This window comes from Danio rerio, chromosome 24 (genome assembly GCF_049306965.1).
Source record: "Danio rerio strain Tuebingen ecotype United States chromosome 24, GRCz12tu, whole genome shotgun sequence".
NCBI lineage: Eukaryota > Metazoa > Chordata > Actinopteri > Cypriniformes > Danionidae > Danio > Danio rerio.
Genome location: NC_133199.1, coordinates 31,498,257 through 31,521,228, shown reverse-complemented (window position 1 = coordinate 31,521,228; position 22,972 = coordinate 31,498,257). Strand labels below are relative to the sequence as shown.

At 33.5% G+C, this 22,972-nt stretch overlaps 2 protein-coding genes across 4 annotated transcripts; both read right to left on the bottom strand.

Annotated features, from left to right (window-relative positions):
* Positions 1-1,681: 1,681 nt before the first annotated feature.
* Positions 1,682-4,864, bottom strand: LOC141380722 (uncharacterized). 3 transcript variants are annotated; one of them, XM_073940875.1, is made up of 6 exons: positions 4,510-4,864; positions 4,365-4,403; positions 3,879-4,232; positions 3,407-3,505; positions 3,269-3,324; positions 2,017-2,527 (listed from the first exon to the last, which is right to left on the bottom strand). In XM_073940875.1, exons 2-6 carry the CDS (start codon positions 4,384-4,386, stop codon positions 2,453-2,455), a joined length of 606 nt encoding a protein of 201 aa, XP_073796976.1. In that variant the 5' UTR covers positions 4,387-4,403; positions 4,510-4,864; the 3' UTR covers positions 2,017-2,452. The 3 variants fall into 3 exon arrangements, with proteins under 3 accessions (XP_073796975.1, XP_073796976.1, XP_073796977.1); XM_073940876.1 differs by lacking the exon at positions 4,510-4,864 and having other exon boundaries at positions 3,407-3,565; positions 3,694-4,232; positions 4,365-4,414; XM_073940874.1 differs by lacking the exons at positions 4,365-4,403; positions 4,510-4,864 and having other exon boundaries at positions 1,682-2,527; positions 3,407-3,565; positions 3,879-4,298.
* A 514-nt stretch (positions 4,865-5,378) lies between these two features.
* LOC141380723 (uncharacterized) lies at positions 5,379-11,427 on the bottom strand. The gene is made up of 5 exons (XM_073940877.1): positions 9,945-11,427; positions 9,394-9,741; positions 9,091-9,231; positions 5,622-5,677; positions 5,379-5,547 (listed from the first exon to the last, which is right to left on the bottom strand). Exons 1-5 carry the CDS (start codon positions 9,958-9,960, stop codon positions 5,479-5,481), a joined length of 630 nt encoding a protein of 209 aa, XP_073796978.1. The 5' UTR covers positions 9,961-11,427; the 3' UTR covers positions 5,379-5,478.
* Between the last annotated feature and the right edge of the window lie 11,545 nt (positions 11,428-22,972).

The window sequence follows — 22,972 nt, the reverse complement described above, 5'->3', positions numbered from 1 at the left end:
AAACATTTTCTCAATTCAACTGAAAAACAAATTACACATTGAAAATAAATAATCCACAATCAATAAAAAATGCCAATAAAATGTGCTAAAAACATTAAAACAGAGAAAAGTGGCACAGTGCTATCAAAGACCATTTAAAATAAGCAGGTCTTAAAGTTATAGTTCAGCCAAAAAGGGGAAATTCTGTCTTCCTTTACTCGCTTTTCACTTGTTTCAAACATGTTTGACCTTCTTCTTCTTTTAAAAGCAAATGAAGATATTCTGAAAAATCTGTAACTGCTGACTTCTGAAGTATTTGTTTTTCCAAACTATGGAAGCTAATTGTTACATGTTTTCAGATTTCTTCAGAATATCTTTGTGTGTGTTTAACAAAAGAAAGGAAGTCGTAAAGGTTTTGGAACAACTTGAGGGTGAGTAAAATTTGGGTGAACTATCCCTTTGAAGTTGCTGTGTTGTAAGCTTTTGACTCTTCTGAAGCATAAAAATACAATAATATGTTTGGCGATATTAAAGACCTGCAAAGTGAACATTCTTGTTTGAGCTGAAGATATTCTTCTTAGAAAATGTCTGTTATGTGTCAGAACATCTGTCTTTGTTTTGGTTCTTTTAACACGCCCAATATGCCACTTTAGCCAATTATATTTCAGCAGCCTGAGTCGCCTTGAACAAAACTGTAAAACAGCGTATTTTATTCATTCATTCAGAAAAACTCTCAAAGCATTTGTTTGTGACTGAAATGGGACCTTTAGTGGACAGTAGCAAACTTTGAAATGAGATGCAGATTTAAAGTTCTACATGAGGTTATTAATTAGAAAATAATATAAACATTACTGGTGTTAACATTAGCAGGTTACATTGTAACCGTGTGTCCTAACAGCACGTTATGTGATGAGATTTCCAGGGATAAGCTTGTTTGCACCAGAAGAAACACAAAAGAAATTAAATACAGCCATTCAGGAGCACAGAATAGTGCACTTACAAAATGGTAAGGTGTCTAATCTAATACATATTAAACCTCTTTGCCTCAACCTGCACTTGGGTTTGTGTTTATCCTGGAATGCAATACCTAGTTCAACCACTGGGTGTCAAACTTACAAATTGCACCTTTAGAGCAAAAACGTAAAACCCTTGCAATATATTTACTCTGATAAACGATTTGAGAAGTTTTGTGAAAATGTGGACAGGAAGAATTTTCATGAGAAGTTTGTTGTCGGTGGTTATTGGTCTTCGTGTTATACTGTCTGCAATGCATATAAACTGCACATATCACCAAACTAAGTCACAGTCTCTTTTTCTCTAAGTTTTGTCTATGTTTAAGTGGTGACTATGGGCAATAAGTATTTTATGTCTAAAATATTTACTCTCATTAAACTTTTTGTCTATGTTGCATTGTTCATGTTTAACAGCCGATACAGAAGTATAATCAGTAAACGTAAATAGCAGCCCTGCCACTAGATGTCAGAAAATGGCTGAACCAAACAGACCCAATAAGAGATGCTGTGACTGAGCTACAGTATCTGTTAGCATCTGTTAGCATTCTTATTCTACTACAATGTGTGTAGTGGCAGATGTGTTTCTTTCCAGGAATTATATTGTTATTTAATTCGAAATCTATGTCAGATTGTATCCACGTGCATCAGTGATTGTAGTCCACAATAATGCCAAACAGCCTCTAAACATTGATGCATTCATGTTTACTGAAGAAAAATAAAGCTCAATTTGCATTCTCAGTGGTTTTGACCATTTTCCATCCACTGGTTCGATCAGGCTTATAGACTGTGGTCTTTAGCACATACACCACAACATATTTGCTCCATTAGTAGCTCAGTCTTGTGAAGCGCAGTGTGGTTATAAATGACCAGCATGAATTTCCAAAGAACAACAAGATGTGGTTAACAATCATTAACCAAAATTAGTTTTGACATGAAAACAATTAAGACTCCTAATTTTAGACATCACTGTCAAGCAAATGCCTGCAGAAGTCAAGACTCTTATTCTTCATTTTTGTTCTGTTTTATAGGCACTTTATTTGAAAGCATTGTAGTATTTAGAGATTTTCTATTCAATGTGAGTGACAGCCTTACTTTTTTAACAACTGGCACAAGACTTACAGTACATTTTGCCAACAAGCACAAATAAAAAAACAGGCTAAATGTTTGTCAATCTGCAAGGAGCTTTTTGATGCTAAATTACAAAAAGCAGTGTTTAATACAGAGATATAAAACTATGTTGACATTATTCATTATGACAAGTTGTTTTAATTTGTCAAAAATGCAATACATAAAGCGGACACAAACAAAAAACTGTCAAGTGATCATTACACAGTTCAATGCATCAAAAGAGGGGGTCATACACATGTTTAAAAATATATAATTATTGTTTCTACAGCAACACTAAAGCTTTTCAACTATACAAAGGGGGAAGTTAAGTGCAATAAAGGACATTAAACGATTTATGAGGACTTATTACTCTGTATAGGTGCATACAGAACTTCAGCCAGTGTCCAATCATTAAGGCTCTTTACTCCCTAGACAGGATGAAAAAAGAACAAAAGTGAAGTTAAAGCAAATTACAGTAACACTCTGCAATAACAGTACATAAAAAGTGATGTATTAATAAGTGAACTAAACATTACCCTATTATTAACTAATGATGAGTTAATGCATGAGCTAATCATGAACTAACTTTGACTACAATATGAGTCACAAGTTCTTGTATGTTCATAGTTTATGCTTTATTTAAACAGCATGGATTCATGGACATGTTAATGTATAATTATACCATGACTTTACTTGGAGGGGCACATCATCATTAACCAATTCTTAACTACTCATGAACTCCTTATGCAAGTCCGTCTAGCATGGTTACAGTGAATAACAATAGAAAAGTGTTCTGTCAACATCAACAGTTCATAATTAGTTAAGGATGAGTTTATGGTGATGTGCTCCTCGAAGTAGAGTCACAACATAATTATATATTTACAGGTCATCTGTCCATGTTGGTTACATTTAGCTTAAACTTAAATGTTAATTAGTACATTAATTTACAACATGTACTAATAACTAATCAAGGTAGCCGTCATGTATACATTAACTTATGTGACTCATGTTGTAGTTAAAGCTAGTTTGTGATTAGAGCATTCCTTAACTCATCATTAATTTATAAGAAAGTAATGTTCAATTTATATATTAGTGCACTATTATTCATACTGTTACTGTAAAGTGTTACGCAAATTGCTAATAAACAGACTAATATGAGAGATTCTGACCTGAACACTGTCAAGTGTCCATTCCTCATGACAGCGACCACAAGTTATTCCACAACCTTTAAATAAGAACACAGTTATAAATATCAAAAATATACAAGGAATTCTCATGGGAATAATATCATGATTGAGTAAAATCACCTTTCTGCATTTCTGCTGCTCTCCAACACACACAGACAGAGGACAGCAGTAACAGCAGCAGAAGCACACCGACAACAGGCAGATACACACTGATGAGCACTGCATCAGGAGTGACACAATCTGCACGGTTAGCACTTTCGTCTACTTCATTAATCCACTCTTAAAGAATTAAGGTATAAAAAATATGTCACAGGGGTGGTCTTTTCCAAAAGGTACAGTTGTGTATCTAACAGGATCACATTTGTACCTTAAAGGTATATATTGATACCTACAAAGTTATACTGTACCTTTAATTATGTGCACCTTTATGGTACTAAAGACATTCTTTTCAAAAGGCACTGCCCCAGTGTCAGGTTTCGTGAGTGTGAAAAAAGCCAAAATGTTTATGGACATTTTTTGTCTCTTCTTAAGTCAAAAACTAAGGGGGTAAAACTTGAAATGTGTTTAATATAGTAATATGAAAAACCCATACCTGCAGAGTCTAGTTTTGTACAGTGAGTTTGTTCAAGTCTGCATTCAGTGCAGCAGAAGAGCAGGAGATCATCTTCAGTGATATTGAGCAGAAGCAGAGAGTGAGTGTTTGTGGATGAACTGACAGATCTGATACGTCCAAAGTAACTTGGGTGAATATTAGTGGGTTCTGGTCTAGATTGTTCCCCATCAGTATATTCAAGTTTCATAATTCTGATAAATGTTTGGTTTCCATCAGTAATGATCCAGTTAATCTCTCTATCAGCTTTAATGCTGCAGGGGAGTGTTGTGTTTCCTCCGTTGTGAATCTTCACTGATGAGCCTTCAGCGACAAACAACAAAACAACTGTGAAATCTGAAAGATGGAAAAACAACATAATTGTCTACCAAAATGTGTGTATCATTAAATGTTTACAATATAACATGCTTTTCCAAAGCAATTTACAAAAGTAAAACATCACAATAAAATATAATTTCACATACTCACTCGTAAATTGTGTCAGAAACATTTTCTCAATCTGTCTCTCTGTGGTTTGTAGTGAAAGACACACAATGATAGTATTATCATCACTGCTGCGGGTCTTCAAGTGTGGCTTCCGTCACAAATGTTTGGTTTATATTGCACTTCTTACCTTCAAAGAACTCAGATAGAAAGTCTTGGCTTGCAGGACCCTTAAACTACATTGATATGTGCCCCATACATGTTAGACTATCATTGACTAGCATAATAACAAACAATCTGAAAGAAGTCTAACCATGCATCATTCAGTAATTTTTCTTTCTTCTTTTTTGAGATATATTGGTGTCTATTGTACATACCACAGCAATTAATGCTTTAATTAATGCACAGTATATTCCAAAATGGGTGTTTTTGTTAGATTTAGCAAAATTTTCAGTCAGGGTTATGAGAAATAGTATACATACAGAAAAGTTAAGTACAGAAATTCTCCATAAACTATGCAAACAGTTTTGAGCTGTTTAATGAGTTATGATTAACATGCTTACATTAATTTTCTTAACTAAATTAAGAATAAATTGTAATTTAATCTAGTTCTTCCTGTTATTTCCAGCCCTGAGAGACTTTTATTTTTGTGAAAGTAAAGTCTTGTCGACACACGCTGCTTTTTTAAAATCTGATCACAATCGTACAACACTATTTAACCACCTCCAGATGTAGTTTAAACCCATTCATCTGAATAAGCTTTGTAAAATCTTAAGTGTTGTGGTTTAAAAAAATGTAGAAAGCACAGTGGTTCCTTGCCAGTCATGATTTTAATACAAACCCTTGCCATTGGTGTAGTTCATATCTGAATCTGCGTTTTTTTCCCCCCAATATTAGATTGAAGGCCCAAACATTTTAATATTTTGTCCCACAATTCCTTTACTTAATAATAAATCGTATGTCATAACAAATATATAAAGATATAAAGATATAATATATATCATTGACAGTAACTTTGACATGCTTAATAAACTACACAAATCATACAACATTTTTTTTGTCATACAATTATTTATTTTAATCGAGACATTGACTGTATTTACAAACTGTATTAAGTAAAAAGATTAAATGGTAAAAGCATTTAGAAAAAAAATTATAATTAGGAGTCATTCTCAGTACATTTATATAGAATTCCAGCCAGTGTCCAATCATCTTGTCCTTTTTTTCTCTAGAAAACATTAAAAAAACAGAATTGAGATAAGTGCACACTACTAAGAACACAAATACAATAGAGATTCAGACCTGAACAATGTTGAAAATCCATTCCTTGTGACTGGGAACATAAGTCATTTCAAAACCTTGAAACAAAGAACAGTTATACAGTACAAAGTCATAGTATTGAAATATTTATGCAACCCCAAATCAGAGAAAAACTCAAATAAAAAAGAAAGAAGTAATTTCTTAATTTACTTTGACTTGTATTTCATTGCAGAAAAGACAACAAACATTATTTAATGTGTTCCTCATGATTTAAAAAATAAATAAATACATATTCCAATTTTGGTTCTTGCTAAACATATCCAAAAAAGTTGGAACAGTAAAGCATTTACCAATTTGTAATGTTGCCATTTCTTTTCACAACACTTAAAAGACATTTCAAGAGTTCACACTTAGCTGATGATTTATGAAAGCTTGTTTGGCATGCTGTCCCGGGAGAGAGCCCCGAGCTCAAGGGCTCCTCGAGCCCGGGGCTTCCTCCCGTTGGCAGAGCAAGAAGGGAGCCCGAGCTCGGTGGATCTCAGAACTCCCCTGCTGCTGTAGCTAAGGGAACGTAAGGGATTAGACAAGCTTAATTGTTATGTATGCTGAATGTCTTTGGATGGTGGGAGGAAACCGGAGAACCCGGGGAAAACCCACGCGGACATGGGGAGGACAAACAAACTCCCCACAGAAACACCCACCGGTCCTATGGAACTAGGGCCGGCAGTATTCTTGCTGTGTGGCTCGCAGTGCTAACCACTGGACCGCCGTGCCGCCCAATCACAGGTAAAGGAGGAGAATAGGGGAGGAGGGGGGTTTCTTCCAAACGAAGATAAAGTGAACTGAAAACTGAGGCTATTTATAGTGGCTTAGGGCTCATATGATTGGAAGGTTAGTGATTAGCAAATGCAAGACTGGCCGTGATAAATCATAAGCAGGTGATCCTCTCGAAATTAGTTTATGAATAAACTTCACTTAGGGACTGAAGAAACCAGGTTATGAAATGTTTCAGGTGTAATTTTGTCCCATTCTTCCTGCAAACAAATCTTAAAGGACCAGTAATCAAATTATTTGACAAATTATTAAATGGTGGACTTTAACTGCAGTTTGGCACTTTTATTCAGGAATTTCAATCATTCTCCTTGTGACAAACGAGATATTTGATTCAAGGAACTGCTCTAAGCGTGTATTTTTCATGCAATGTTTGTTACCGCACGGCGAATGAGAGAAAAAAAAACTTTTGCATTTCTCTGTAACTTAGATGCACTCGGTAGGTAGCGTCAGAAAGCCGTGTGTGCTATTCCTGTCACAAAATGCGGTGAAAATCCTACACGACAGTAATAGTTTGATTGCGGTGGTTATATGTTTACACTTGGAGTGCAGATCGGATCTTTCAGTCCATAATATTGTAGTGATATTAACGTACGGTAAACTTTATTAACTTTATCATTTGACTAAGTTCCGTCTTTAAACACTGAAAGAGTACTGCTGATGATACAAACAAATTTTGCTCTGAATAAACAAACAAAAACCACTGATCACTTACTTACCAAATCTGTAGACACAGGATAATCAACACCAACTGGAGCCGCGTCTTTATTAAAAGGAGACGAGCAGCAAATCCGGATTTCCCCATTTCCAAAAAAAAAAAAAACTCTCAGGTAAACAATGTACCTTAGAAACGCATTTCTGTTGCGTGCACTGTAATCCACACGTGAGTCCAACTGCGCTCTCATAGACGGAAAACAAAAATAAAACCTACACTGCAGCAAATTATAAAAGAAACACTGCACACTTGTTTTGGCAACACAACGTGGCGTCTCTCAGCCGTCTGAACACTGTAGCTGGTAAAAAAAAAAGTCTTGGAAGCTATCATGCATATTAATGAAGCTGCACCGCTGATTTGAACCAAGTCTTACTCCTGAATAAATGCAGCACACTTAAAGACGTAATAAGGTACTCCCAGGTACAGACGTCCAGTCTACACGCTGGAATACACGCTAAGATCTCATGGACGTGACGCAGCTTCAAAAATCTGTTTCAAACCGGAAGTACGAATTTGTTCAAAATAACGCAAAAACAACCAATTTTCACTTTTTAAAGTAAATTATGTTGGTCCTAATAGTGTTTTCAGCAGTGTGGGACACATATATGACTGTCAACAGCTCAAAATTGTGTTTTGGGGTTTCGTGACCCTTTAAGGTCAGCAACAGGCTCATTGTAGTTGCATTTTCCGTTTAAAATGTGCCACACATTCTTTATTGGAGACAAGTCAGGATTTTAGACAGACCAGTCAAGTACTTATATCCTTTTCCTCCACAGCTAGGACTTTGTAATATGTGCAGCATGTAGTTTTGCATCATCTTGTTAAAATATGCATGGGCGTCCCTATAAAAGACGTCTTCTTGTAAGGCAGCATACTGTGCTTCAGAATCTCTATGTACTTTTTTTCAGTAATGGTGCCATTACAGAAGTGCACGTTACCTTAGATAGAGGCTTTGACACAACCCCACACCATGACAGACCCTGGCTTTTTGACTTGTTGCTGGTAACAGTCTGAATGGTCCATTTCTCCCAAAAATGACCTGAAATACTGATTCATCTGACCATATTTGAATAGAACACAGCCAGGAACTATGTTTCTAACAACAGCTCCAGCGGTGTAGTTGCAAGCACAGAAGTTTGCCACGCAGTTTGCGAATGTTCGTTGGACTGATGGATTTGGGAAATGCCAAATCAACAAACTATGTTTGTTACGACAACTTGTGACCGTAGCTGGCTAACGATGGTTTTCTGAAATGCACCCCAGTATGGGAAACAACCACACTCCTATTCACATACTAAGTTTAGCAAGTCTTTGGACTGTGGGGGAAACCAGAGCACCTGAAGGAAACCCACAAGAACACGGGGAGAACATGCAAGCTCTATACAACCACTCAAACGTTCTAACCAATTAGCCATAGTACACAGTTATTATGTGATTGTCAGTCCAAGATGCTGCCAAGCCAAGAGAAGTTGATGGCGCTTCTGGACACTGTTAACATAAGGCTTCCTTTTGGCACAATACAGTTTTAACTTGTTGAAGGTGAAATACCCAAATTTAAGGAACATTGTTCTTAAACATTCCATTTGTTTTCTCACATATATGTTGGTAAACTGGTGATCATTGGCCCATCTTTGCTCCTAAAAGAGTAGACCTTTCTTGGATGCTGTTTTTGTACCAAATCATAATTACAATCATCTGTTGACATCACCTGTTCCTAATCAAATAATTGTTTCGCCAATTTACCTGATTTTTTGGAATGTATTGCAGATCTCAATGACAGGAAAGGATAAATATTTACATAAACAACTTATTTTTTTGCATTCATATTTTATGCAATGAAATAGAAGTCAGTGTAAATTTGAAAATCACTATTCTCTTTTTTATTAGCATTTTCCATACTGTCCCAACCTTTTTTCTGATTTGGGGTTGTAGAATTCTCAAGGAGATAAATAAAGTTAATTTTACCTTTCTGCTTTTCTTTTGCTCTCCAACACACACAGACAGTTGACAGCAGTAACAGCAGCAGAAGTACAAAGAACACAGGCAGCCACCCACTGATGAGCACTGCATCAGGACTGACAGAATCTGCATTTCTAGTGCTTATTTCTACACAACAATACAGAAAAACACACATTTCTATTTTATAATGTGTTTAAATTAACATTTCACAAAAAAATTATGGGTCATTTAATTTTATATGGAAAATCTAGCAATTAAATCATTAATAAAGAAAATTGTATAATGGAATATTAGGAAGAAAACCACAACCTTTATAATCCAATTTTGTACAGGTACACTCAATTTTATAGTCCAAGCAGCAGAAGAGCAGGAGATCATCTTCAGTGATGTTAAGCAGAAGCAGAGAGTGAGTGTTTGTGGATGAAATGACAGATCTGATACGTCCTGAGTAATTTGGGTGAATATAAGAGAGTCTTAATTTAAACTCTGGTCCATAATTATTGTCAACCCTCATAATTCTGACAAATGTTTGGTTTCCATCAGTAATAATCCAGTTAATCTCTCTATCATCTTTAATGCTGCAGGGGAGTGTTGTGTTTCCTCCAGGGTGAACTTTCAATGATGATCCTTCAGTGACAATCAATAAAACAACAAAACCTGGAGATAAATAATTGTGAATATGTAATAGATTTATCAAAGCAATAACATGACAATCTGGATGAAGTCTACTAACATTTAATAATTTGTTTTTAGTTTTAAGAAAATCATTAATATTTTAACATTCAGAGTCAAGAACAATATTCATTCAAATTAGAGCACACTTAAAAATTATAGTTACATGGTATAATATCAGTACTCACATATCAATTGTTTCATGACTATGTTTTGCTTCCTCTCTCTATGTGGTTCGATGCCAAATAAATGAACCACTGTGATGGCTTTAACAGGAAGCAGCAGAGTGTAATCATAGGGCTCAAAATTGACATTTGAAGTTGGACACTTCCTGAATCTCACTGTTTTGACGCCTGCAAACGTCACTAATAAAGAAGATCACATTTGCACTTTTTTTCTAAAAAATGCACATGAATGACCATATAAAAAAATACTAGCCTAAAGAAATTTATAATAAATAGATGGGGACGCAAATGGTGGACCATGGAGAATATGATAGTGATAGGCAGGAAGTTTATTTTCTAAATTCCCAGCCATTTGGTGAATTGTATTACCTTGACCCAGCGATAGACAAATCAATACTTTTGTTTATACCACATTTTGGTTGTATTTTAAAGACAACATATCAGTTAGAGTAAATTTCTGACAATGTGCAAACTGACATCACCGCTAGCTATGGCTGAAAAAAGGAAGAAAGACAAAGTTTCAAAAAACAATCTCAAGAAGTGTAATTGAATGCTGAGCAGGATGTTGTGGAGGAGCACAAATATACAAAACAACCTTAAACCAAGCTCCGCAAAGGCTACTCCTAATTTTAAGAAAATGAGGAATGAACCATCCCTCGTCAACCTGCAAACTGCATCATCAGGATACTGACAGAAAAAAAAATTATGAAAGAGCAGATGGTTTGGGGGAAAAAAATCCTTAAAAAGAGTTCAGATAAAACTGAGACTCTTCAAAAATGTACCGAATTCATGCCCCAGAGGATTAATGACATCAAGTCAGACCTGACTGGCCTGAAAATCTTGGTAGCCATGAAAAAAAAAAATACTGGGACTGGAAACAAAGGTGAATGAAATGGAGAGATATAGATGGCGTTGAAACTTTATGGTCTCCAACATGAAGGTGAAGATTTTAAAATCTTTAAAACAAGTCACATTACTTTTGTTATATGAAATATTCACCAGTGACTAAAGACTTCAATAAAGTGCTGTTAAAACACTGGCATATTATTTCAAGTGATCCCACCCTCAAAGAATGTTTTGATAAGTCACCCCATTTAGTACACAAAAAAACATCTAATATCCGAAATATGTTAGTAAGAGCTGATCTAAAACCCGCTCCACATTTTTAAACACCATACCACAGGGTTATTTTAAATGTGGGAATTGTTAACAGTGTAACTTCACATATAAAACATCTACTTTCACAAATCCTCATACAGCGAAAAAATTTATTATTCGAGGCACTATTTTGTGTAAAACAGCGAACGTAATCTATATGCTGCGGTGCCCGTGTGTTATGTAAGTTAGACGAATAGACCTTTGAAAATCCGTATTTCTGAACATCGATGCGCTATTCGACACCATGATCCTAGAAGTCCGGTTGCGCAACACTTTTCAGTTATGAGACATTCCGTCTCTATAGGGATTGAAGTTGTGAAGTGTCCATGTGATAACCTGATTGTATACATTTATATTATGCAAGCTATATTAGCCTACATTTATTCAGATTTTCATAAAACGTTTATTGTTATTTTTATAATATTGTTAAAATTTCTATTTGTTTATTAGCACTTTAAAGGAGGAGAAATAAGTATTATATGCGTTTTTCAAAAAAGAGATATTTTTGTCACCGCACCTGCGTCATGACGTCACTGCGCGCGGCAGCGCGCCCGTGATGCTCTTCATACATGCTGAGTGAACAATAAATGAAGACATCACGAGAGCGCTTGTGTTCAGTGTTTTATTTCTTTATTCTTTATAACTTCATTTCAGGTACTTGCACACATACAAATGTACGGAACCCCGGAAGGGACGTAGTGGAGGAGAAAAAAAATGGGTGGGTAAAAAAAAAATAATGGGTGAAAGAAAAAAAATGGGTGGGAGGAAAATATATATTTCTAAGTTTTTTGCGTTCTCTCGCAAAGTTTTGCGTTCCCTCGCAAAGATGTTTTGCGTTATCTCGCAAAGATGTTTTGCGTTCCCTCGCAAAGATGTTTTGCGTTCTCTCGCAAAACTGTTTCTCCACAAAACTTCCTGTTCACTGCACTCACGTAAACCCTCCCGTTTTTGCTGAAATTCTCCCATATTTTACCATTCTATCTCACTTTCTTTACATTACTGTGCGCTGATTGTCGCCTTTCACTTTGCAACCTCTGAACCAGTGAATGCATGTTTAAGCGCTGACTGACAGACGCGCTCCATACAATAAACTGATCCCAGATCAGCGTCTGTACGCGCCATTGAAATACTGCGGTCAAGCCAGCCGCGGTTCGGAAAAACACAGTCAAGCCAGCCGCGCTTTATATTTCGGTGCGCGCGTATTATTATCATTACGGTAATGTCAGCAGCCACACAGAGAGCGCTCCACAGAGCACCCATTTCGCCCAGAACAGAGAGATAACAACGAAATATAAGTTTATCCCCCTTTCCTCCCACGTATGCTTTATTAAACAATTTATTAGCTTTTTTTTGACTGTTGTTATTTTAAGAAATTGGTTTCTGGGCTTACCTTTAATTTCCTCAAGTTTATCTTTTTGCTTCAAATGATTTTATAGCAGATCAAACGGACAGAATAAATATACGATTTCTAAATACACAGAATGCGTTTCTACTTCTCCTAGCCAACTACAGTACATTGCAAATAAGGTTAAATGCAATTTTATACAACGTGGCTAACCTCAGAAAGTGAAAACAATCATAAAGTAGTCCAACAAAACATTATTTGAATTACAAATTTATGTTTATTTCATTTAAAGGGGATTTAAAAGGTTATGCTTCTTTCAGTATATGGGATATGGGGCATTATTACACTTTAGATGACTGTAAAGACCTTATTTGTTATAAGTAGAATAGAACAACAATAAGATCTGATGCAGGAAGTCAAATACTAAGCATACATGATATGAAGCCTGTTTAACTGCAGCATTTTGGAGAAATGTACCATTAACACACTTTAAAGTGCTATAAAGAAATAAGTAGAAAAAAAACAAAGTTTGGTTCTGATACAGGATGTACATGAATACCTCATGTAAAAGACCTCATTTAGGTGAGCAGAAGAAAACAATGGACAGGACATCCAATATTATATGCATACCTCATAATAACTTACTGCAGCATTTTGGAGAAATGTGCTATTATTGAGCTATAAAGTCTTTAAAGTGCTATAAATACATTGTTTGACATAAGTTAAATAAAAGACTGATCTGGTTTGATTCTGGATGTCCCATGCTATATGCATATATACTACATCTGAATACTTTTTACTTCAGCAATTTGGAAAAAAAATTGCTCATTTAAAATATGTAGAAAAAAACAATAGTCAGGTCTGATACAGGACATCACATTCTAAACTTCAAATAAAGACTTGTTACTGCAGTGTTTTGGAGAAATTGGGTATTAACATTACTCAGTGTTATAAAGACCCAATTTCCAATAAGTAGACAAAAACAATGATCAGTTCCTGTACAGAACATCCCATGCTATATGTGTACTTCATATGAAATCTTTTTACTGCACTGTTTTGGAGAAACGGGCTAATAACCTAATAAAAAGTGCTATAAAGACTACATTTCAATTAAGTAGGAAAAAACAATGGTCAGTTCTTATACAGGACATACCATACTATATCTGTACTACACAAAAAAACTTTTAACTACAGTGTTTTGGAGGAACAGGGTATTAACATATTTTAAAGTGCTATAAAAAACCCAATTCAAATAAGTAGAAATAAACAATGGTCAGTTCTTATACAGGACATCCCATACTATATGTGTACTTCACATTAAATCTTCTTACTGCACTGTTTTAGAGAAATTGTATATTAATATGATTTAAAGTGTTATAAGGACCCTATTTCTAATAAGTAGAAAAATAACAATGGTCAGTTCTTATACAGCACATCCCATACTATGTGTGAACTTCACATGAAAACCTTATTACTGCAGTGTTTTGGAGAAATTGTATATTATTATATTTCAAAGTGTTATAAAGACCCCAATTTAAATAAGTAGAAAAAACAATGGTCAGTTCTTATACAGGACATCCCATACTATATATGTACTTTACATGAAACCTTTTTACTGCAGCATTTTAAAGAGACTGGGTATTAACATAATATAAAATACTATAAAGAACGCATTTTAAATAAGTAGAAAAAAACAATGGTCAGTTCTTACACAGGACATCCCATACTATATATGTACTTCACATGAAACCTTTTTACTGCAGCATTTTAAAGAGATGGGGTATTAACATAATATAAAATACTATAAAGACCGCAATTTAAATAAGTAGAAAAAAACAATGATCAGTTCTTATACAGGACATCCCATACTATATATGTACTTCACATGAAACCTTTTTACTGCAGCATTTTAAAGAGACGGGGTATTAACATAATATAAAATACTATAAAGACCGCATTTTAAATAAGTAGAAAAAAACAATGGTCAGTTCTTACACAGGACATCCCATACTATGTGTGGACTTCACATGAAACCTTATTACTGCAGTGTTTTGGAGAAATTGTATAATATTATATTTCAAAGTGTTATAAAGACCCCAATTTAAATAAGTAGAAAAAAACAATGGTCAGTTATTATACACGACATCCCATACTATATCTGTACTTCACATGAAACCTATTTACTGCAGCATTTTAGAGAAATGGGGTATTAACATAATATAAAGTGCTATAAAGACCCCATTTCAAATAAGTATAAAAAAACAATGGTCAGTTTTTGTACAAGACATTCCATATTTTGTGTGTACATCACATGAAACATTCTTACTGCACTGTTTTGGAGAAATGAGGTATTAACATAACATAAAGTTGTATAAAAACCCTATTTCAAATAAGTAGAAAAAAACAATGGTCAGATCTTATACAGGACATGGTAATCTATGTGTGTACTTCACATGAAACCTTTTTACTGCAGCATTTTAAAGAAACGGGATATTAACATAATATAAAGTACTATAAAGACCCCATTTTAAATAAGAAGGAAAAAAAAAAACAATTGTCAGTTGTTATACAGGACATCCCATACTATATGTGTACTTCACATGAAAACTTCTTACTGCAGCATTTTGGAGAAGAGGGGTATTAACATCATAATATAAAGTGATATAAAACCCCCATTTCAAATAAGTAGAAAAAAGAATTGTCAGTTGTTATACAGGACATCCCATACTATATGTGTACTTCACATGAAAACTTCTTACAGCACTGTTTTGGAGAAGCGGGGTATTAACATGATAATATAAAGTGATATAAAAACCCCATTTCAAATGAGTAGAAAAAACAATGGTCAGTTCTTACACAGGACATCCCATACTATGTGTGTACTTCACATGAAACCTTTTTACTGCAGCATTTTGGAGAAACGGGGTATTACATAGAAAAAGTACTATGAATATCCCCTTTCAAATAAGTAGAAAAAAACAATGGTCAGATCTTATACAGGAAATCCTAATCTATGTGTTTACTTCACATAAAAGCTTTTTACTGCAGCATTTTAAAGAAACAGGGTATTAACATAATATAAAGTACTATAAAGAGTTTATTTTAAATAGGTAGAAAAAAACAATGGTCAGTTCTTATACAGGACATTTCATACTATGTGTGTACCTCACATTAAACCTTCTTACTGCACTGTTTTGGAGAAATGGGGTATTAATATGATTTAAAGTGTTATAAGGACCCTATTTCTAATAAGTAGAAAAAAACAATGGTCAGTTCTTATATAGGACATCCCATACTCTATGTGTACTTCACATGAAACCTTTTTACTGCAGAATTTTTCAGACATGGGGTATTAACATAATATAAAGTGCTATAAAGACCCCATTTTTAATAAGTAGAAAAAAATAATGGTCAGTTCTTATACAGGACATCCCATACTATGTGTGAACTTCACATGAAACCTTATTACTGCAGTGTTTTGGAGAAATTGTATATTATTATATTTCAAAGTGTTATAAAGACCCCAATTTAAATAAGTAGAAAAAAACAATGGTCAGTTCTTATACAGGACATCCAATACTATATATGTACTTCACATGAAAGCTTTTTACTGCAGCATTTTAAAGAGACGGGGTATTAACATAATATAAAATACTATAAAGACCGCATTTTAAAAAAAGTAGAAAAAAACAATGGTCAGTTCTTACACAGGACATCCCATACTATATATGTACTTCACATGAAACCTTTTTACTGCAGCATTTTAAAGAGACGGGGTATTAACATAATATAAAATACTATAAAGACCGCATTTTAAATAAGTAGAAAAAAACAATGGTCAGTTCTTACACAGGACATCCCATACTATGTGTGGACTTCACATGAAACCTTATTACTGCAGTGTTTTGGAGAAATTGTTTAATATTATATTTCAAAGTGTTATAAAGACCCCAATTTAAATAAGTAGAAAAAAACAATGGTCAGTTATTATACAGGACATCCCATACTATATCTCTACTTTACATGAAACCTATTTACTGCAGCATTTTAGAGAAATGGGGTATTAACATAAAATAAAGTGCTATAAAGACCCCATTTCAAATAAGTAGAAAAAAACAATGGTCAATTCTTATACAGGACATCCCATACTATATATGTACTTCACATGAAACCTTTTTACTGCAGCATTTTAAAGAGACGGGGTATTAACAAAATATAAAATACTATAAAGACCGCATTTTAAATAAGTAGAAAAAAACAATGGTCAGTTCTTACACAGGACATCCCATACTATGTGTGGACTTCACATGAAACCTTATTACTGCAATGTTTTGGAGAAATTGTATAATATTATATTTCAAAGTGTTATAAAGACCCCAATTTAAATAAGTAGAAAAAAACAATAGTCAGTTAATATACATGACATCCCATACTATATCTGTACTTCACATGAAACCTATTTACTGCAGCATTTTAGAGAAATGGGGTATTAAGATAATATAAAGTGCTATAAAGACCCCATTTCAAATAAGTAGAAAAAAACTATGGTCAGTTTTTGTACAAGACATTCCATATTTTGTGTGTACATCACATGAAACATTCTTACTGCACTGTTTTGGAGAAATGAGGTATTAACATAACATAAAGTTGTATAAAAACCCCATTTCAAATAAGTAGAAAAAAAACAATGGTCAGATCTTATACAGGACATGCTAATCTATGTGTGTACTTCACATGAAATCTTTTTGCTGCAGCATTTTAAAGAAACAGGATATTAACATGATATAAAGTACTATAAAGACCGCATTTTAAATAAGAAGGAAAAAACATTTGTCAGTTGTTATACAGGACATCCCATACTATATGTGTACCTCACATGAAAACTTCTTACTGCACTGTTTTGGAGAAGCGGGGTATTAACATCATAATATAAAGTGATATAAAAACCCAATTTCAAATAAGTAGAAAAAACAATTGTCAGTTTTTATACAGGACATCCCATACTATATGTGTACTTCACATGAAACCTTTTTACTGCAGCATTTTGGAGAAACAGGGTATTACATAGAAAAAGTACTATAAATACCCCCTTTCAAATAAGTAGAAAAAAACAATGGTCAGATCTTATACAGGACATCCTAATTTATGTGTGTACTTCACATAAAAGCTTTTTACCTCACATTAAACCTTCTTACTGCACTGTTTTGGAGAAATGGGGTATTAATATGATTTAAAGTGTTATAAGGACCCTATTTCTAATAAGTAGAAAAAAACAATGGTCAGTTCTTATATAGGACATCCCATACTCTATGTGTACTTCACATGAAACCTTTTTACTGCAGCATTTTTCAGACATGGGGTATTAACATAATATAAAGTGCTATAAAGACCCCATTTTTAATAAGTAGAAAAAAATAATGGTCAGTTCTTATACAGGACATCCCATACTATGTGTGAACTTCACATGAAACCTTATTACTGCAGTGTTTTGGAGAAATTGTATATTATTATATTTCAAAGTGTTATAAAGACCCCAATTTAAATAAGTAGAAAAAAACAATGGTCAGTTCTTATACAGGACATCCAATACTATATATGTACTTCACATGAAAGCTTTTTACTGCAGCATTTTAAAGAGACGGGGTATTAACATAATATAAAATACTATAAAGACCGCATTTTAAAAAAAGTAGAAAAAAACAATGGTCAGTTCTTACACAGGACATCCCATACTATATATGTACTTCACATGAAACCTTTTTACTGCAGCATTTTAAAGAGACGGGGTATTAACATAATATAAAATACTATAAAGACCGCATTTTAAATAAGTAGAAAAAAACAATGGTCAGTTCTTACACAGGACATCCCATACTATGTGTGGACTTCACATGAAACCTTATTACTGCAGTGTTTTGGAGAAATTGTTTAATATTATATTTCAAAGTGTTATAAAGACCCCAATTTAAATAAGTAGAAAAAAACAATGGTCAGTTATTATACAGGACATCCCATACTATATCTCTACTTTACATGAAACCTATTTACTGCAGCATTTTAGAGAAATGGGGTATTAACATAAAATAAAGTGCTATAAAGACCCCATTTCAAATAAGTAGAAAAAAACAATGGTCAATTCTTATACAGGACATCCCATACTATATATGTACTTCACATGAAACCTTTTTACTGCAGCATTTTAAAGAGACGGGGTATTAACAAAATATAAAATACTATAAAGACCGCATTTTAAATAAGTAGAAAAAAACAATGGTCAGTTCTTACACAGGACATCCCATACTATGTGTGGACTTCACATGAAACCTTATTACTGCAATGTTTTGGAGAAATTGTATAATATTATATTTCAAAGTGTTATAAAGACCCCAATTTAAATAAGTAGAAAAAAACAATAGTCAGTTAATATACATGACATCCCATACTATATCTGTACTTCACATGAAACCTATTTACTGCAGCATTTTAGAGAAATGGGGTATTAAGATAATATAAAGTGCTATAAAGACCCCATTTCAAATAAGTAGGAAAAAACTATGGTCAGTTTTTGTACAAGACATTCCATATTTTGTGTGTACATCACATGAAACATTCTTACTGCACTGTTTTGGAGAAATGAGGTATTAACATAACATAAAGTTGTATAAAAACCCCATTTCAAATAAGTAGAAAAAAAACAATGGTCAGATCTTATACAGGACATGCTAATCTATGTGTGTACTTCACATGAAATCTTTTTGCTGCAGCATTTTAAAGAAACAGGATATTAACATGATATAAAGTACTATAAAGACCGCATTTTAAATAAGAAGGAAAAAACATTTGTCAGTTGTTATACAGGACATCCCATACTATATGTGTACCTCACATGAAAACTTCTTACTGCACTGTTTTGGAGAAGCGGGGTATTAACATCATAATATAAAGTGATATAAAAACCCAATTTCAAATAAGTAGAAAAAACAATTGTCAGTTTTTATACAGGACATCCCATACTATATGTGTACTTCACATGAAACCTTTTTACTGCAGCATTTTGGAGAAACAGGGTATTACATAGAAAAAGTACTATAAATACCCCCTTTCAAATAAGTAGAAAAAAACAATGGTCAGATCTTATACAGGACATCCTAATTTATGTGTGTACTTCACATAAAAGCTTTTTACTGCAGCATTTTAAAGAAACAGGGTATTAACATAATATAAAGTACTATAAAGAGTTTATTTTAAATAAGTAGAAAAAAACAATGGTCAGTTCTTATACAGGACATTTCATACTATATGTGCACTTCACATGAAACATTTTTACTGCAGCGTTTTTGGGAAACAGGGTATTAACATATGATAAAGTGCTATAAAGAGCCCATTTTAAATAAGTAGAAAAAAACAATGGTCAGTTCTTATACAGGACATACCATACTATATGTGTACTTCACATGAAACCTTTTTACTGCAGCATTTTGGAGAAAGGGGGTATTAACATGATATAAAGTGCTTTAAAGACCCCATTTCAAATAAGTAGAAAAAGACAATGGTCAGTTCTTATACATGACATACCATACTATATCTGTACTTCACATGAAACCTATTTACTGCAGCGTTTTGGAGAAAGGGGGTATTGACATAATATAAAGTGCTATAAAGACCGCATTTCAAATAAGTAGAAAAAAACAATGGTCAGTTCATATACAGGACATACCATACTATATGTGTACTTCACATGAAACCTTTTTACTGCAGCATTTTGGAGAAAGGGGGTATTAACATAATATTAAGTGCTTTAAAGACCCCATTTCAAATAAGTAGAAAAAGACAATGGTCAGATCTTATACATGACATACCATACTATATATGTACTTCACATGAAACCTTTTTACTGCAGCATTTTGGAGAAACTGGGTATTAAGCCAATATAAAGTGCTATAAAGACCCTATTTCAAATAAGTAGAAAAAAACAATGGTCAGTTCTTATACAGGACATATCATACTATATGTGTACTTTACATGAAACCTTTTTACTGCAGCATTTTGGAGAAAGGGGGTATTAACATGATATAAAGTGCTATAAAGACCCCATTTCTAATAAGAAGAAAAAAACAATAGTCAGTTCTTATACAGGACATCCCATGCTATATATGTACTTCACATGAAACCTTTTTACTGCAACATTTTAAAGAGACAGGGTATTAACAAAATATAAAATACTATAAAGACCGCATTTTAAATAAGTAGAAAAATAACAATGGTCAGTTCTTATACAGCACATTCCATACTATGTGTGAACTTCACATGAAACCTTATTACTGCAGTGTTTTGGAGAAATTGTATATTATTATATTTCAAAGTGTTATAAAGACCCCAATTTAAATAAGTAGAAAAAAACAATGGTCAATTCTTATACAGGACATCCCATACTATATCTGTACTTCACATGAAACTTATTTACTGCAGCATTTTGGAGAATTGGGGTATTAACATAATATAAAGTGCTATAAAGACCCCATTTCAAATAAGTAGAAAAAACAATGGTCAGTTCTTGTACAGGACATTCCATACTATGTGTTTACATCACATTAAACATTCTTACAGCACTGCTTTGGAGAAATGAGGTATTAACATAATATAAAGTGGTATAAAAACTCCATTTCAAATAAGTAGAAAAAAACAATGGTCAGTTCTTATACAGGACATCCCATACTATATATGCACTTCACATGAAACCTTTTTACTGCAGCGTTTTGGAGAAACAGGGTAATAATATATTATAAAGTGCTATAAGGAGCCCATTTCTAATAAGTAGAAAAAAACAATGGTCAGATCTTATACAGGACATTCTAATCTATGTGTGTCACACCTGTTGCAGTGCCCTAGTTTGGACACTTGAGGGCACTAGTTTGTTTTGTAGTTTCACTTCATTTTCCATAATCCTTTGTATTACTGATTGTGTTATGTTACAGCTGTTTTGTGTTTGGTAATTTAGTCCTGTCTTTATAAACCCTCTTGTCCTCTGTTTTAGTTGCCTTAGGATTTTGTTAGCTCCTCACATTTGGTATGTTTGTCTGGTCATCTAGTTTTTGTATTTTGATAATTCTTGGATTCCTGTTTTGTGTTTTTTTTTTTCGTTAGCACTCTTTAGCACTCCTACCCTGTTTTTGTATTTACTCGTTTTTGGATTTTTGCCTGTTCTCTTGTTTGGACTAGATTTTCATCCTGCTTTAGTTCTGTTCAAGTTTGGAAACCTTTGTCTTTTGGAAACCTTAGTCTTTGTTATAATAAATTGCTGCACTTGGATTTTTTGCATTTTGTGATCATTCCCCATTTCGTGACAATGTGTGTACTTCAAATAAAAGCTTTTTACTGCAGCATTTTAAAGAAATGAGGTATTAACATAATATAAAGTACTATAAAGACTTTATTTTAAATAAGTAGAAAAAAACAATGGTCAGGTCTTATACAGGACATCCCATGCTATTTATGTACTTCACATGAAACCTTTTTACTGCAGCATTTTAAAGAAACAGGGTATTAACATAATATAAAGTACTATAAAGACCTTATTTCAAATAAATAGAAAAAAAAACAATGGTCAGTTCTTAAACAGGACATCCTAATCTATACGTGTACTTTACATGAAAACTTTTAACTGCAGCATTTTAAAGAAACAGGGGAATTAACATAGTATAAAGTACTATAAGGACCCCATTTTAATTAAGTAGAAAAAAGAATGGTCAATTCTTACATATGACATCCCATACTATATGTGTACTTCACATGAAACCTTTTTACTGCAGCATTTTTCAGAGATGGGGTATTAATATAATTTAAAATACTATAAAGACTGCATTTTAAAAAAGTAGAAAAAAACAATGGTCAGATCTAATACAGGACATCCCGTACTATATGTGTACTTCACATGAAACCTTTTTACTGTACTGTTTTGGGGAAACGGGGTAATAACCTAATATAAAGTGCTATAAAGACCACATTTAAAATAAGTAGAAAAAAACAATGGTCAGTTCTTGTACAGGACATCCCATACTATACCTGTACTTCACATAAAACCTATTTACTGCAGCACTTTGGAGAAATGGGGAATTAACATAATATAAAGTGCTATAAGGACCCCATTTCAAATAAGTAGAAAAAAACAATGGTCAGTTCTTATACAGGACATCTCATACTATACGTGTACTTCACATTAAACCTTCTTACGGCACTGTTTTGGAGTAATGGGGTATTAACATACTATAAAGTGATATAAAAACCTCATTTCAAATAAGTAGAAAAAACAATGGTCAGTTCTTTTACAGGACATCCTATACTTTGTGTACTTAACATGAAACCTTTTTACTGCAGCATTTAAAAAAAATCGGGTATTAACATATTATAAAGTGCTATAAGAACCGCATTTCAAATAAGTAGAAAAAAACATTGGTCAGTTCTAAAACAGGACATGCCATACTATATGCGTCTTCGACATAAAAACTTCTCACTGCACTGTTTAGAAGAA